The 16,400-nt window shown below is 45.1% G+C and overlaps 1 protein-coding gene across 2 annotated transcripts in view; it reads right to left on the bottom strand.

Annotated features, from left to right (window-relative positions):
• MPPED2 (metallophosphoesterase domain containing 2) overlaps nucleotides 1-14,108 on the bottom strand; it is a 162,118-nt gene extending 148,010 nt beyond the window's left edge. For both annotated transcript variants that reach the window (XR_015552644.1, XM_004418552.3), the window contains exon 1: nucleotides 13,598-14,108. Coding sequence is in view for 1 of the 2 variants with exons in the window: in XM_004418552.3 (XP_004418609.1) it covers nucleotides 13,598-13,725 (128 nt within the window). In the remaining variant the exon portion in view is untranslated. The remainder of the gene's footprint in view (nucleotides 1-13,597) is intronic.
• Nucleotides 14,109-16,400: the final 2,292 nt, after the last annotated feature.

Raw genomic sequence — 16,400 nt, 5'->3', positions numbered from 1 at the left:
AGGAAACCCAAATCTTGACTGAGGGTCAAGTTGAAAGTGAAACTTTGAGGTTCTTCCTATGTTAGAAATGAGAGTTTAGGAGGACAGATTATGGCATTAGTGCAGGAGTATCAGAAACACTTACTCTGAGCGTCATCCAGCTCCATCCTGAAAAAAACATGTGAGACTTCCATAAGTGACCCTTTCTAAAGCCAGTTCACCCTCAAATCTAACTGCACTCTCAGAATGGATGAGTGATCACGGGGAGCACACAATTCCTGGGGAAGCACAGCGTGAGAGGATGTTAAACCCCTGCAAACTCAACTTTCATCCATTCAGTCACTCACTCGACAGGGATCTGGAGAGTGTCTAGAACGGGCCTAGCACTGTGACGGGGGCTGGAGAGAGAGGTGGGCAAAAAAATAAAATAAAGATAAAAAGATAGAGTTGCTGCCTTCAGAGAGCTTACAGCCTAGTGAAGACGGACATTTCACAATCAGAACATACACTTATGATCAGTGCAACCCAGAGAAAGCACCACTTGTAGGCACTGTAGGCACATATGCAGGGTTCACCTGATCCAAGGGGTGTGGGGTTCCCCCAGAGCAGCAACAAAGGTCAAGGTGTTAGGAGGAGGGCTGTGGGCAACACTCGGAGATTGGAAGTTTCGGGCAGTGGGCCAGCCCACCCCCCACCCCACCCCCCTCCCCACCCTCCTAGGACAGCTCCACCTGGAAAAATTAAAAATAAAAACCCAGGAGATGTGCCTGGTGAGCTGGATTCACAGCGCATCTTCCCTTCAGTGTCCAATGCAGACAGGACTGAAGAGCTCAGCAAATATTGGTGGACAGATCACCAAAGGTGGCCTCACGGCTGCCAAATGTCTGGCTGGCACCAGCGTGCAGGCTCAATCGGCCATGAAAACCTCACCACAGTCCTGCTCCTCTCAAAGGAAATCATTTTCTGATCCACAATGAGGCTTACCCAGAGGCCAGTCCTAGGGGGAGGCCTTGAATTTGGAGCTTAACTCAATTGCACGGTTTAGGGCAAGAGTCTCATGTTTCAGAAGTGCAGTCAGGTAACCTGATCCATCAGAGTTTTAATGGCTCTAAAAACCCAAAGTGTTAAATCCTTCTCCCAGAGCAGTCTGAGGGTGCTTTCCCAACCTCCATTCTCCTCCCAGTCTCTTACTCTCGCCCCCACACTGCAAGGAAGTCTGAGACACTCATTTAACACTCATTCCTTAACCCTCAAGTCTGACTGCAACCTGTGTTCTAAAGTAGTGCACCCATCCTCCCTGTAAAAACAGAGAGGAAACCAAAAGATAATGGAGAAGGAATGGGCAGAAACAGTGCCTTATTTCAGGGACAACCCTTCTCTCCTGACTCCTCGTGGGCCTGGGAGGAGCTTTTTCCGGTTCTGTGGAAACCAGAGGCTGCAGGGCCAGGCGGCCCACCGCGCCAGGCAAGGCCCCTCTCCAGGCTGCACCATCTGGGCAGCAGGCAGGGAGCTGAGAGTGTTTACGAAGCCCGTGCCCCGGGCTCTCCGCAGGTTAACGTAGACTTGATCCCCCTCCCGGGGTGGGAATCCCTTGGGAAACAAGAGAACCCTAAAAACTTTAAAGCAGGAGGAAAAAAAGAAAAACTCTCCACAAGAATAAAACAGACACAGCAAACTTAGCAGCAAAAACAGTTACGGTGATGCTAGGCCACGCACCGCCACTAACACTCTGCTACCACCCAGGTGCTGATGCCGTAGACGCAGTCACGATAAACGGTGCTATAAACGGTGCTGTGAACGGTGACAGCCCCCACGCACTGCGCACCGAGCACCAGGCACCACCTCACGTCACCTCCACCATCACCTCCTGTAGCACGTGCGGCAGTCCCCGGGGAAGGCAGGAGCCAGGAGTGCAGAATGTAAGCGACCGCATGCAGGGGCTCGGGGCTGGACAGACAGACTGGACTCTGGATACATGTCTTCGGGGGGAACTTTAGGAATGATTTCATTCTTTGTATTTTCAAATGTGCCTAGATTTCCGCTTAGCAACAACCACTCCACTCCGGAACTCTCCCCTCCAAAATGCGTGCATTCGTTCTTCCTCTCCCGGGTCCGTCTGTGGACCCTTTATTATTAGGGTATTAAGACCAGCAGTGGCTCCTGCGGCCCTCGGCACAGCACCTCGCAAAACAGCGATGTCTGTTTATAAGGTGACACCACCTTTCCTGCAGAGTGTGGGGCAGGACTGAAATCCACTAATGGCCAGAAGGCTTATTTTAATTCTACACTCGACAAAATAAACACCTCATAAAGGCAGGTAAGCAGAAGCCACTTTTCACTCTGGACGGCTTTGTCTTAATAGCCTTGAAGGGAGGAACTGACTGCCAGGAGCAGGCTCTGCTCCCACAAAACACAACACAATCGTGGCACAGAGAGGCCGCGAGAAAAGCAACACTCTTAGGTAAAGTTAAATTATTTTTCTCCTCAAAAGGGGGTCCCTCTCACCAACACAGACCATTGCCGAGTTGCAAAGGTTCCTTCACTGTCAATTCTGGCCGCATTAGCGGGATTTAACCCAGCCTCTGAAAAACCAGGGCATCTGATTTCCCTGAAACCAATTCCCAAAAGAGCTGATTTCTTTTCCTCTTTTGTCCACAGAAAATGAAGCTCCACTTACATGTTGGAGGAAATATTTCAAAACATTCCCTTTTTTCTCAAAGTGCAGAATTTATGGTAACAGATAATTAACAACAAATGACAAACAATCCGAGCAGTAAAGGTCCAGTTTGGTTGCCAAGATGACGGTATCAAATTCCAAGATAAACAGTGGAGCGTGCCGGCTGCCATGAACGTGGTGGAGGGGTCGAGATGGACAGACGCAAAGCAGAGGAGCATCGCCACCAAGGGGCACGAGTGGGGCAGACGGCCTCCCGGGGTGTCAGCTCCCTCTGACTTCTCAGGAGTGTCAGTGGGCAGGGGGCAGGACGGGCCACACCCCTGTCTGACGGGGGACTCGGGCCTTTATAGTGCACACGCGGAGCCTTAGATTCTTCCTTGAACTGCATTGTGAAGCATCGGGAAGTAACGTCCTCCAGGAGTTACACCTCCTCCCTCGTCTGCATCTTCTTCCCAAAGACTCGACCCAATTCTTCTCTCTAAGTTTGTTGAGTCAAAACAGGCTTCAGTGCTACCAGCTGTGCTCAAAACGTGAGGGTTAAGAACTAAATGAAAACTAGTTAACCTGTAAAAGTCAGAATTGGAGCACAACATATGGTCAAGTCTCCCAGATACTAACAGATGGCCAACCTTGGGAAATTGAAATTTCAGATATTCTAACATTTCTCAAAAGCCAGTTCATAGTTCACTATTTGTCAAATGGATTTGTTTTTTAAATCCTGAAACACAAACCTAAAGTTTTGAATTTCCTAAGAAGGCCTAACAAATTGCTCCTTCTCAAGGATCAAACAGGTCAATGTATCAAAAACTGCCACTCTGACCTTTCAGATGCTGGACTCACCGGCACGCAAACCCGGAAAGCAAAGGTGCGATTTGTCTCATCTCCCTGCTGACTGATGTTCCGGGACCCTGGGACCCTCCTGGTGCCAGGGCCAAGCCCAAGGCCAGGAACATCATAATCGCAAGAAAGAGTTATGATTTTTTTTTTTTTTTTTTTTGTTTATTGCAGTTTACAACATTGGTTTATAACATTGTATAAATTTCAGGTGTACATCATTATACTTCTATTTCTGCATAGATTACATCATGTTCACCACCCAAATACTAATTATAACCCATCACCACACACATGTACCGAATTATCCCTTTCGCCCTCCTCCCTCCCCCCTTCCCCTCTGGTAACCACCAATCCAACCTCTGTCTCTTTGTGTTTGTTTATTATTGTTATTATCTACTACTTAATGAAGGAAATCATACGGTATTTGACCTTCTCCCTCTGACTTATTTCACTTTGCATAATACCCTCAATGTCCATCCATGTTGTCACGAATGGCTGGATTTCATCATTTCTTATGGCTGAGTAGTATTCCTTTGTGTATTAATACCACATCTTCTTTATCCATTTGTCCCTTGATGGGCACTTAGGTTGCTTCCAAGTCTTGGCTACCGTGAATAACGCTGCAATGAACACAGGGGTGCATGTATCTTTATGCATTGGTGCTTAAGAGTTATGATCTAACAAACACATCTGCTAGTCTGTCTCTCTCCTTCACACAGACCCCACGTCTCCTCTTCTCCATAAAACGTGCATCTCCACATTATACTCCTCGCCTACTCAAGCAGGACCAGGAGGTCAAAGTTGGTAATTTTTTTAAAAATGGCATATATTAAACATGAAGTGAAACTGAGAGCAGGGGGTATGATATTTGTGATTTCAAGAAAACGTCTAACACAGTCTGATAGGCTTCTGTGGTTATCTTTGACGTTGTTAAGGCAAAGCAAAATGAAACAAAAGGGAAAAATTTTCCAAAACTCGGGACTAAAATAGAGCTGGTGAAATGTCTGTGTCACAGTGAAAGGCTAAATCTTGCAGGAAATCGGAGAGACGTGCTGAGGCCTTGTAGCTGTGGGGAGATTTCATTTTTTTCTTGATTTTAGTTTTAAAGTCTTTGTGGAAAACACATTTTAAACTAAGTGTACAATATGTAAACGGTTTGAAACTTGGTCTGTGGCCCAAATACCTAAAACCAAATACCACTAGTAAGTCACTCTTAGCCAATCAGTGTAAGTGCCAAAACAGCCCACCGCAAGATGGGAAAAGATATCTTCCAACCCAAGAATTATCGAGTCTTTGAGCTGGAAGGTCTCAGGGACTGTCTGCACAGAGAAATAAACGGGTCTGCGCAGAGTCCATGCTCTGGTCCAGGGCCCTGCAGTCTCTGAAGGAAGGGCTGCGCACAGAGGAACTACAAGAATGGCTGCACGCTCACTGGGATTTTAACGCTCAGTAACGCCAAGTACTGAAAATTTACCTGTTTGCTTTATTAAACGGTGCTAGTTCTTCTTTTTCTTTTTTTTTCAACTACTGTCAGGAGCTTTACTACTTAATACAAAACTGCACAAAAATTTAAACCAACTAGAGGGGCCTATATTCTTGATTTGTGGAAAAGAAGAGAAAACGAAAAGCCTGCAAAATGCATTTTCTTATTTGCATACATTTTACCCTTCTACCGGGACAGAAATTTAAGAAAAAAATCTTCAAAGCAAAATAGAACAAAAATATGCAGACGCAAATACTGCACGGGCCAATAAATCCAGCAGAATTTCCTCTCTGCAGAGTTAGTGTTTCTACACAGACAAAGCCTCCGAGTGTACTTTTCACATTTAAAAAAAAGGCAGACTAACACGGTGGTCTGCGCAAGTGAGGTAGTTCTGTCGTCCTGATACTGAAATAACAGCCCAATCACGTAATCACACAGGGCCGGCTGCTGAAGCGTCTCGTCTCCTGTCTGCCATGAGGGTCTGAAAGGGAAGGAGACCGGGAGGAGAGAGCTAAGGACACTGGAAGGAAAGAAAACAAGCTGACAGAGGATCTTCCCAGCCTCGGTGAGCTCCCTCTTCTTCTTGGAAACAGTTCTGAACCACCTAGAGTTTGTCACACGAGATGTGGTTGGTTCAGCCGCACTGGCTTTGTTTTTATATCTTAGAATCCACATCTTCATAAGCTCTAAAATCTCACTATTAAAATTAAATATGTCTCAAGTACAGACTCCCTCTCACACTACTTCCTGTTTAGCTTGCTTGCCATTTTGTGTATTTTCATCAAAACATCTCCATGAAAGAAGTTTTTTTTAAAAAAAAACAAAAAACCCCCCAGTATTTAGAGCAGGAGGATTCAATCCACAAGGAGAAGTGATGGGTGGTTTCCTGGTTTAAGGATAGGTCTGTCCATTGACTGTGGCCACACTTTCCCTAGGCATCTTTGTCTCTGTAAGTGCAGGTAAGTATTGCAGAATTTGAAATCCCGGTACACAAGATGTGCTTTATTTATCAAAATTCTTTACCCTCCCAAAAAGTCAAGTAGCCAAAAAACAAACAAACGAACAAAAAATACTACCAGGTTAGGAACACACAGCTAGAGTTCTAAGAGAACAAATCCATATGGACAAAAAAACCCATCCAATTTTAGGTTGCCTTTTTAATGCTTGAATGCAAACAAAGAAATCTACAGAATAGGAAAAAAGTGGAACGGTCACGGACCACAAGACCAGTGCCCTCAGGGAGTGGATAGGAAAAAGAACTTATTTTAAAAAAGAAATGAGAGAGGAAAAGAAAAATACCCTGTGTTTATATGTGAGTGCAAACTAAAAGGGCCATTCAGCATCTCCACGACGAATTTCAGATTGAAAACATTAACAAAAATTATGGCCATGCTAATGTGCAGGCCAGTGATAAATTTGTAATGAGAATGAGAAGGTGGCTTACCAAGAGAAAAATGTCTAGAATGTTTTTCCTAACAGCTAACGCAGCCCAGCTCTGGAGCAAAGGATGAATTCTACCGTGTTAGCACAGGGCCATTTTACAGAGCCTCAGCACCCACCGGTCCGTCGACACGACTCTTCCTCTGCGGGAGGGTTAGGGGCCTTCTCCTCTCCTCCTCCAGACCCTCACATCTCACTACCTTAGTCTCTGCCTCCAGAATATCACCAAGGATGAGGGATTTGTGTTCTTAATTTCAAGTGGACTGAAGATGAGAAACAGGAGAAGCCCTGGACTGCCAGGGTGGGGAGGAATGATGCTGAAGGACATCAAGTCCAGTGGCTGCAGAGGAACCTGAAATTAAGAGAGGCCCAGCTTGCGAAGGACCACAGACCCGATTAGAGACCAAGGCAGGACTAGAACCCAGGCTCCCGGGAACACTGACGAGTAGTCTAGCACAGCAAGTGTTCCTTTCCTGGACACTTCCTGTATACTCCGCTGGCTTCCAAACATGAATCTGAAGACACTTTAAAGATTGCCCCTCAGGTGCAGGACGAAGGAGTGGGCAGCGTCCTGGCTCTGCACTCATCTTCCCACACATGAGCAAGTTGAATACTGAACCAAGGAAGAGCTTTTGGTCTATTCCTGGATTATTACATAAAATAGAAGAAGGTGCCACCCAAGGAAGCTGGGACCATCGGAGCGAGCTTTTAACGCAAATGTTGAAGACAAAGCAGAAGGACTTGTAGACAAATTACATTTTTATCATTCTTTAAAAAACGTTTTTTTCATAAAAGTATTACATACTTGTTACAAAAATAATTCAAATTATACGCAAGTATAAAAGTGAAAGGTCTTTACGTAACCGTCTCTCCCCCAAATTCCTTCCCAAATGTATTCCCTAAATAATCACAAGTAATATTGATATTTATCTTTCCATATACTTTTATATTTTTTAACCAAATGGCACCATTCTATAACACTCTTCTGTAACTTTATTTTTGCACCTAAGGATACCTAATACAAGTCCGAAATGAGCATTTACTTCCTATCACATAAGAATGAACTTCAGATCAGATCAAACAAACAAAATCCTCTAGGAATTTGGCATGGAATGATCACCCAGATACCCTAAAAGCTTCAGGTCATTTTTGATTAGCAAGACCCAAGCAAACACTGCCAGATGCTGTATGGTGCAACAAACAACAAGAGCACAAGTTAGACTTGCCAGGTTTTATACAACCAAGCGGTTCAGAAAGGAAGGTGTTAACACTTCTCTCATGCTCACCAGCCAGTGGGCGAGACCATACATACTATCACAGCGCCTATTTATCAAGCGCTGTCTTTCAGGCATCATATGCTATATACGTCATCTCATTTAATGCTCACGACCATCTTAAAGGGTCGTTAGACCCATTCTACAGATGAGAACACTGAGATCCAGTAATTTGTCCGTCATCTCCCAGTCAAGCCAGTGACTGGCGGGATCAACATTTGTACAGAAATCTCTGATTATAGACCACGTGCTCAGCTCTCGAGTGAATACTGTCCTCACTCCCCAGCCCACGCTGTGCCCTCTGCACTCAATCCTGGTTAATTATGGTTAACCTGTGATGCTTCTGTTTTAACCACAGCCGTAGGTGGGGAGCCTAAGACACTGATGGGGGTACAAAGGTCCCCGAGCAGCCCCAGTGGAGGAAGGACGCCATGATTCCGCAGAGACGTGGGTGACACCCAGGTCTCAGGACTCCTCCCACCTTGGGCCTGTCACCCCCGTGGAGTCACTGGAGGGAGGGAGACACTCCCAGGCTGTTCAGGGTCTTGACGGGCACTGCGAAGTCAGGATCCCTGCCAACACTGACGGACAAAGCCCCACCTAGAAGAGTGTGCTGGTAATGACTCCATGAGGAAGACAGGACAAAACTTACTTTCTTATCTATTCATTTACCTATACTCCACTGATTTTCAACAGGAATTGAGACAGCTTACAACAAAAAATGCAGAATCAATAAACAGTCATTAATGATAACAGCTAACATGTATGGAGTACAGACCATGATAACAGCTAACATGTATCAACCATAGACCATGATAACAGCTAACACTTATCGAGTACAGACCATGATAATAGCTAACATGTGTGGAGTACAGACCATGATAACAGCTAACACTTATCGAGTACAGACCATGATAACAGCTAACATGTATGGAGTACAGACTATGATGACAGCTAACATGTATCAAGTATAGACCATGATAACAGCTAACACTTAGCGAGTACAGACCATGATAACAGCTAACATGTATGGAGTACAGACCATGATAACAGCTAACATGTATCAAGTATAGACCATGATAACAGCTAACACTTATCGAGTACAGACCATGATAACAGCTAACATGTATGGAGTACAGACCATGATAACAGCTAACATGTATCGAGTACAGACCATGATAACAGCTAACGTGTCGAGTATAGACCATGATAACAGCTAACACTTATCGAGTATAGACCATGATAACAGCTAACATGTATCGAGTACAGACCACGATAACAGCTAACACGTATGGAGTACAGACCATGATAACAGCTAACATGTACCAAGTATAGACCATGATAACAGCTAACACTTATCGAGTACAGACCACGATAACAGCTAACATGTATGGAGTACAGACCATGATAACAGCTAACATGTATCGAGTATAGACCATGATAACAGCTAACACTTATCGAGTATAGACCATGATAACAGCTAACACTTATCGAGTATAGACCATGATAACAGCTAACACTTATCGAGTATAGACCATGATAACAGCTGACACGTAGGGAGTATAGACTATGATAACAGCTAACACTTATCGAGTATAGACCATGATAACAGCTGACACGTAGGGAGTATAGACTATGATAACAGCTAACACGTATAGAGCATAGACCATGTACCAAGCACTCCTCTAAGAACTCCACAAGTAATACTGCTCTTTTTTTTGTTTTAATTTATTTAAGATTTTTTGAGGGGGAAGATTGGCCCTGAGCTAACATCTGTTGCCAATCTTCCTCTTTTTTTTCCCTTTTTCCCACCAAAGCCCCAGTACATACTTGTACATCTTAGCTGTACGTCCTTAGTTTCCTTATATGGGACGCCTGCCTCAGCATGGCTTGATGAGGGGTGTGTAGGTCTGCGCCCAGGATCCAAATCCACAAACCCCAGGCCGCCAAAGCGGAGCACACGAACTCAACCGCTGCACGACCGGGCCGGCCCCACAAGTAATACTGTTCTAACCTTCACAACAACCTTTCCATAGGCACTACTTTTATCGTCCACATTTTACAAATGGAAAGAGAAAACACCGAGACGCTCATACACCTCTCCACAGTTGGTTACACAGCTAGTAACTGGCGCAACCAGGTTTTAAATCCAACGACCTGATTCCACTGGAGATGCCGACCACTGTGCTACACTGCCTCCCAGAAACAAGGTCAAAGGACAAGGGCTCAGGAAGACTCCGGGGTGCTGGCAACCCAAGGCGTGACAAGCAAAGGCACTAAACTGAAAACAAAATTTGCTTTGAGCTTCCTAGCAGCCAACCCTTAAAGCACAGGTGAGGAATTAACCTCAGTGAGGTGACCAACCAACCGGCTAGCGTGGGACTGAGGGGTCTCCCAGAACATGGGACCTTCAGTGCAAAACCTGAGACGGTTGGACACCCTACTAAAAAGGTTAATAATACTCTATCAGGCTTCCGATCATTAAAAACATACAAAATCTTTATGGTGTTATTGGCTCCTTCAGCACCTCCTTCCACCATCATTAAAACACTAAATAATTTCCTCAACATTCCGTTTGGGAAAGATGAAGGGGTTGTAGAAAAAGAAAGCCTCTTAATTGCTGGTTTTCAACCATCCCACATGTTCAAGGGTCTGGTAAGAGAGGCGCACCAATTCTGGGGTCAACCCTGCCCTGCCAACTCCAGCTGAGCCTTCATTTCCTTTTCCAAGGTCACACAGGATTGCTTTCTTTAAAAAATATCTTCCCAACGTCACAGGCAGAGAGGCAGGCCCGGGGTTCTTAGAAAGTTCAGTGGCAGCCTCCTCAGAACTCCCAGGTGAAACCAAACCAAGACCAGGCAGTGAGTCTCTTACAGCCAGGTGACAGACAGCCCTGCAGTCAGTGACAAGCTTCATGCAGACGGGGGCCGGGTCTTACCTATCTGTGCTCCCCCACAGCAACACCTTGCAAATAAATGTTGTCTTCATGGTGATCTTAATCTTAGTGTGTCAGAGCTGAAAAGATCCAGAACGCTCACTGGGTTCAAATGCTTACAGATGAGCAAACCGAGGCCTGGAGAAGGGACGGAAATTGCCCACGGTGAGTCTTAACGCCAAGGGGAGACTGAGTGAATTTAATGGGATGTGAGCTACTCCTTAATCAAGGTGAGGAAACCCTGCTAGGCTGTATGAAAGAGAACAATTTCTGTCATTTGAGGGAGCGGGATTGTGACTCCAACCCAGGCGATCCACCACGGGTCTGCACAGATCTCAGCTGTAACTGGAAAAGGGAAGCAGATGTCTTAAGAATCCCATGCAAAATAAATGAGCAGCTATTCAAGTGGACAAGACAAAAGATCTTTAGGGAGAGGAGTGGAGCTCTGCCACGACCTGTTGAAAACTTCAGAAAAACTGAAGAAATTTCAGACTAAATATTTTATGGGTATTTTCCAGTCGATTTAAGTTTCTATTTAGACTAAGGGCAATTTTTTTTAGAATATAACACGATTGCATTTCACCAAAATACTTGAATGCCCAGTGCGGGCCAGTCCCTGTGCTAGGGCACCAAGACTGAAAGGGAAATGTGGGCCAGCATCCTGATGATGCGCACGCACCTTCGCACAGATGCGCCAAATGTCAGGACAGCACAGGAAAACTACAGTGAAAGCCTCCAACTCTCAACCACAGTTTCTCATCTCAGGGCACAAGCAAATCAAAGGATCCATCAATCAATCGGTATTTGTGAGCACCTGTTACCCGCTCAACCCCTGCCTTTAAGAAACCAATGATGCAATTGCAAGAGAGGAACAGAGAGAGAGAAATAACAGAGGTGCTGTGGTCTGAAGCGAACGCCAAGTGCCGCGGCATTGTGGTGGGCACAGGCACAGGCAGTCCGGACGGGGAGACAGAAGAGGTTCACAGACAGAGAGGGGCCTGGCTCTGAGGCCTCTGGATGAGCATCAACGTGAGCGACTGGGCTGTGAGAAACAGCAAAAGCACCAAGATGGGAAGGCCAGAGTGCTCAGGTGATGGCGAGCCAAGGGTGGAGCTGGGAGTTCAGGTGGGACACCCTGCCTGTGGGAGAATCCTCTACCCAAAGGTAGGAAGTCTGGTGACGGGGCTGTGCAGCCGTCCAAGTGGCCACTGCAAACCCCATTTTCAAGCCTCTTTTTCAAAAAAGGTATAATTTGATCCTTCAAATTTTTCATGGCTAGATCTGAGCAGATCAGCGCTAAGGTTACATGGTTTTAGGGTATCTCTGCATTCTCAGTTCACCATGGGAATCTCACGGCCATAGACACATGGAGACTAGGCCGAGATTCCCTATCAGTGGTCTTCCAGGGATTCTGGGGCAAAGCAAACTTTCTTTTGCCTGAAAGGAAACAGAATCCACAAAGTTCTTTGTGATTCTTTAATATAAAACATCACACCAGCAAAACAGAGCTGGAGGTATCCTAAGTCCCTGCACAGATCCTACAACACATGCCAAGAAAAAGAAATCACTATAAGCGGAGGAATAAAAGGAATATTTGAAATGAACACATGATTATTGTTCAGAAAAGCCATTTAACAAAGAAAAATCTTATTCACCTTAAAAACTTTTCCTTAAGATGAAGTTAACGATCCTTCATAATCATGACTATACTGTGATGTAAAGAAAGTATGAAATTCTTAGAAACAGTTCAGCACTAACTGTTCGCAAGAATTTCTTTGTCTTTTTCTTCCTTTTTTTTTTGATTTTGCAGAAATCCCATCACAGGTAACTGAGTGGCTCTACAGAATATACTTGCAAAGTAGCATCCTAGTATTTACACTAACACCCAGGCAGTCAAGAGAAGGCTCTTTTTGTTTGGTTAGTGTTTCTAAATTTGAGGGGAGTTGAGTTTGTGTGTGTTGGGGGGGGAGGGGAGTCCTACCATTTTTCTAAATGCCCAAATAAAAGAATTTCTAAAAAAAGAGCTTGTGGCTTAGACATGCCCCGAGTTCAGTTTTGCCAGCAATGGCAAAAACAGTCAACAGAGCCCTAACCTCCTCTCTCTCTTGACCATATAATAGTTTTCAAAGAGGTTTAGTCCCACCATGAAAGAGCCGTGGTAGGCACTGGAGGGGGCTCATGGAAAATGAGCACCAGGCCCTGAATAAACAAGGGAGATGGTGACCTTCTGCCCTTCTGCTGAAAGCCCAGCGGACCCCGCAGCAGAGGAACAGAACACACTGGTGTGCATCCGGGTCCGCAGAACCCTGCCTCTGAGTTTCTCCCACTTCGCCCCTTAAACAGTTGAAACCGCAACGCGGCTTAAATAGTATTAGGGAGTGAGAGAAAAGTACAATTCCTGGAACCAACTGTTCCCCTGCCCCTTAATCCTTTGTTCCCCATATTGTCCTGCAGCATGCAGCCCACGTTCTACAAGCAACAGGCAAGACAATGGACTTAGCAGTGGCTAGACAATTAGTCCTAATTTGGCCTATTTCCCAGCTGAACGTAAAGGAGTAGTGGGGTGAGGTGTGGGGGAAAAAATACAAAAATTTTAAAGAAATATTTCATCATGGAGTCAAGCAATGCAACGGAAAGCAAACTGAACTAAGGGTCAGGAGACTCTGCCAAAATTCAGCATGTGACATTAGGCAATACTTAACCTCTCTGTTGTTATCCACAAAAGGTGGGAAACCTGCCACCACCCCTCACAGGCTCTGAAGATCTAATGTCAAACTGTGGTTGAAAGAACACTGCAAATTTGCAACGTTCCACAGACGTGGGGACTCCTCCGAGCTGTATTTGGGAGCACGGATACCCATCTGTTTTGCCAATCACAGACCTTTTATTCTCCCCGACAGAAGTCATCAGTGCCTTTCTTATCTTACTATTTTCTTGACTGTTCGTTTGTTAAGTTCACGAGCAATACTTACATGTGTACATGTGGCGGCTGGAATCTGCTCTGGTTGATGTTGTAGTGCGTGAAGGCCTGGGTGGGGTTTGAGCTGTACTCGTCCACCGTTATGGTCACCTTGCCTTGAGAGGGAATCCCATGTGCCATCCTTCCTCCCTATCGGCATGAGCAACTCACAACTCTCCGGAACCAAGGAGGGAAGCAGGCATGGTGCGCCTCAGCCAGCCTCTGCCCCCAAGGATCTGCTCATCAAAACTGCTGCGCGTGTCTGAAAAAGAAATTATGAAATGAGAACAAAGAACAAGAGCGTGTTCTAAGAGATGTCAAATGTGACACCTGGACATGAAAGTGGTTCAGGAAAAACCTTAATATGTGCTGTTGCCTCCTGGATACAACCTTTCCCAACTCTCTGCCCTGCGTGCCCTTCAGAGTGGACGCCATACTCCACGTGACACTGTGGCTGCTAGTAAATCATTTCAATGGCGTTCACACTAAGATTTCCTCTTTAATTATAATTATGGCACTTAACGTGCGTTACGGAAGGGGCAGATCCACAGTTGCCATGGTGTCTAACTATAAATGGTTTGTGCTCGAAGTGGAGAATCTTCCAAACCTTCCCTGCTAATTGGAATGTTTGGTCTGTACAAAGTTGGTGTCATACAATAATTGGAAATCTCAAGGCTTCACACAGCCGTATAACACAATGACAAATGTACATTTAAAATGCTGTGCTCATAACAGATACCTGTGTGTAACCACAATATACACGTTAATATATACACACACTACACCTAATTTTTTCTTTCACAAGCAGCTCCCAAAGTGCATAGGTACTCAATGCCTGGTATACATATGCGTTCCACTCCTGCCGAGAACTTTATGGTAAAGCAAATCCTTCTTGCTGCATGTAACATGATTTCTTTAAACCCTCCGTCACTGGGGGGAAATCAAACACACCCAGGCTGGGACCACCACTTTGGAAGCACGCATCAGCGCCCCTCTCTGAGCCCGACGGAGCAGCGGAGGAGGCAGTCATTGCGTCTACCGCCTCCTTCTTCCTTGGTGCTGCACAATTCTCAGGAGTTAGTTTCATACTTTTTAAAAATTTTCCATTAGTTTTGATTCTTTTATAAACGTCAATACATTATTTGCTGCCCCAGGTTCAGAACTGGGGATGTTTATTTTTATTTCAGGTGTGCAGACACTGAGGAAAGCAAATCCAGGCCTCGAAACTGCTGCAACTGATCAGTGCCTGGAGAGAAGCGGCAGCAGCTCCTTGGGTAACCCCGGGGGTGACCCACACTCTTCCTCTCTGTGCTCCACATCAGGATAGGTTTGCCCTGTGCACCATTAAGCTCCGGAATCAGCTGCTATCTCAAACAAAAATATTTAGAATAATAAGATTAGATTTAAATTTGGCATGAAACACCTTAAATATCAAGCAAAGGCAGATGGCCTGCCATAGGCCATTTATTTTATTATTTCACAACCCGGGGCTTGTGTAGTCCTCCATATGCTAGCTGGGCTAAGAAATTCCACAGTGTTCTACGCAAAGCATTGCCTTCTTCCTATCAGCAGAGCAAGCTAGGTAACCCCCACCTGGCCTGCGTTCCCAGTGCACAAGGGCAATGCGGGGACTCGACCCCCTGGGGCTCCGGCACTGTGCACAAAGTGTGGCTTAGGGTGCTCCTTCTTCCTGACCTCATGGGAGGTACGAGTCCCCTAAGCACCAGTTGATAGACAACCAGGCCAGTAGGATTAACTAAATTAAAACCTTTCCCCGCCTCTGATGTAAGATATCTATAAGAACCGCTTACAAATCATAATGTAGCAGTTTTCATACCAAGTTTGCAGCTGTTTCCTTAATTTCCCCCACAATTATATTTTACTGTTATTTTGCATAACAGTAAAACACAACACCTGCTTCAAATTGCAGTCCTGTTCTAAGTACTGTAATTCTCTTTTGAGACACAAAGTACTGAGACACTAGTGAAGCGCAAAACTGCATAATTGCACCAGGCTGAAAAGTAAATACAAATGAAAACATCTTCCTGTTATAGAAATGACTGTCATTAAAAAGAATGTTAGCCATCAAAGCGCAGAGGGAAAAAATACACATGTTCAGACTTCGAGAACTTAGTGTTTGCATAAATTAGAGAGTGGTGTAAAAATTACAAGGCAATTCTTATGTTCCTGCCATCAGTGTCTATTGTGTGAAAGGCAGAACATTAATAAGCAAAGGAAACAAAATCCATGTCTAGACCACTGTGACCTCTCAGGAACAATCTCTGCACCCCGTACCAGAAACAGTTTAAATTTTCCTGGAGCCAACTCACTAATTAAACTAAGCAAAACGTCCTGGACATGAAATATACATACCTATTGTGTAAATATCTATGCAAAGACTTACAGGAGTTGCATTAGACCCTCATTTGAAGCCAGAAGAAGCAGAACTTAGAGGGTGACCAACTCACACTCCCAGATGGCCCAATCTACCCTTAAGTCAACAGAGGACTGCCTTTTCTATCAAGTGAACATCGTTCCTCTTTGCACCTTTGCCCCAGCAAGACAAACAGAACATCTTTTCATCAGCAAGCACAGGCCCCTGGAACTGTGAAGGGCTAAATGGGTGGCTGGCACCTCATCTGAATTCTTCTTTGCCATGTTCTCTTTCAAATGTTTTATCGAAACAGTGCACCTGCAGTGTCTATCTTCTTTAATCTGGAGTCCTTTGAAGAAAATGTCAGACTGAGGCAGAGAGCTTCAAAACTTTCACAGGAATCTTTACAGACAAGGCAAGTCCAAGCCTTATTTTTTAAAAT

The sequence above is a fragment of the Ceratotherium simum genome, chromosome 7, assembly GCF_057802395.1.
Source record: "Ceratotherium simum simum isolate JZ-2026a chromosome 7, ASM5780239v1, whole genome shotgun sequence".
Classification (NCBI taxonomy): domain Eukaryota; kingdom Metazoa; phylum Chordata; class Mammalia; order Perissodactyla; family Rhinocerotidae; genus Ceratotherium; species Ceratotherium simum.
The sequence above is the reverse complement of the archived record's forward strand: the minus strand, read 5'-3'. Positions and strand labels throughout refer to the sequence as shown.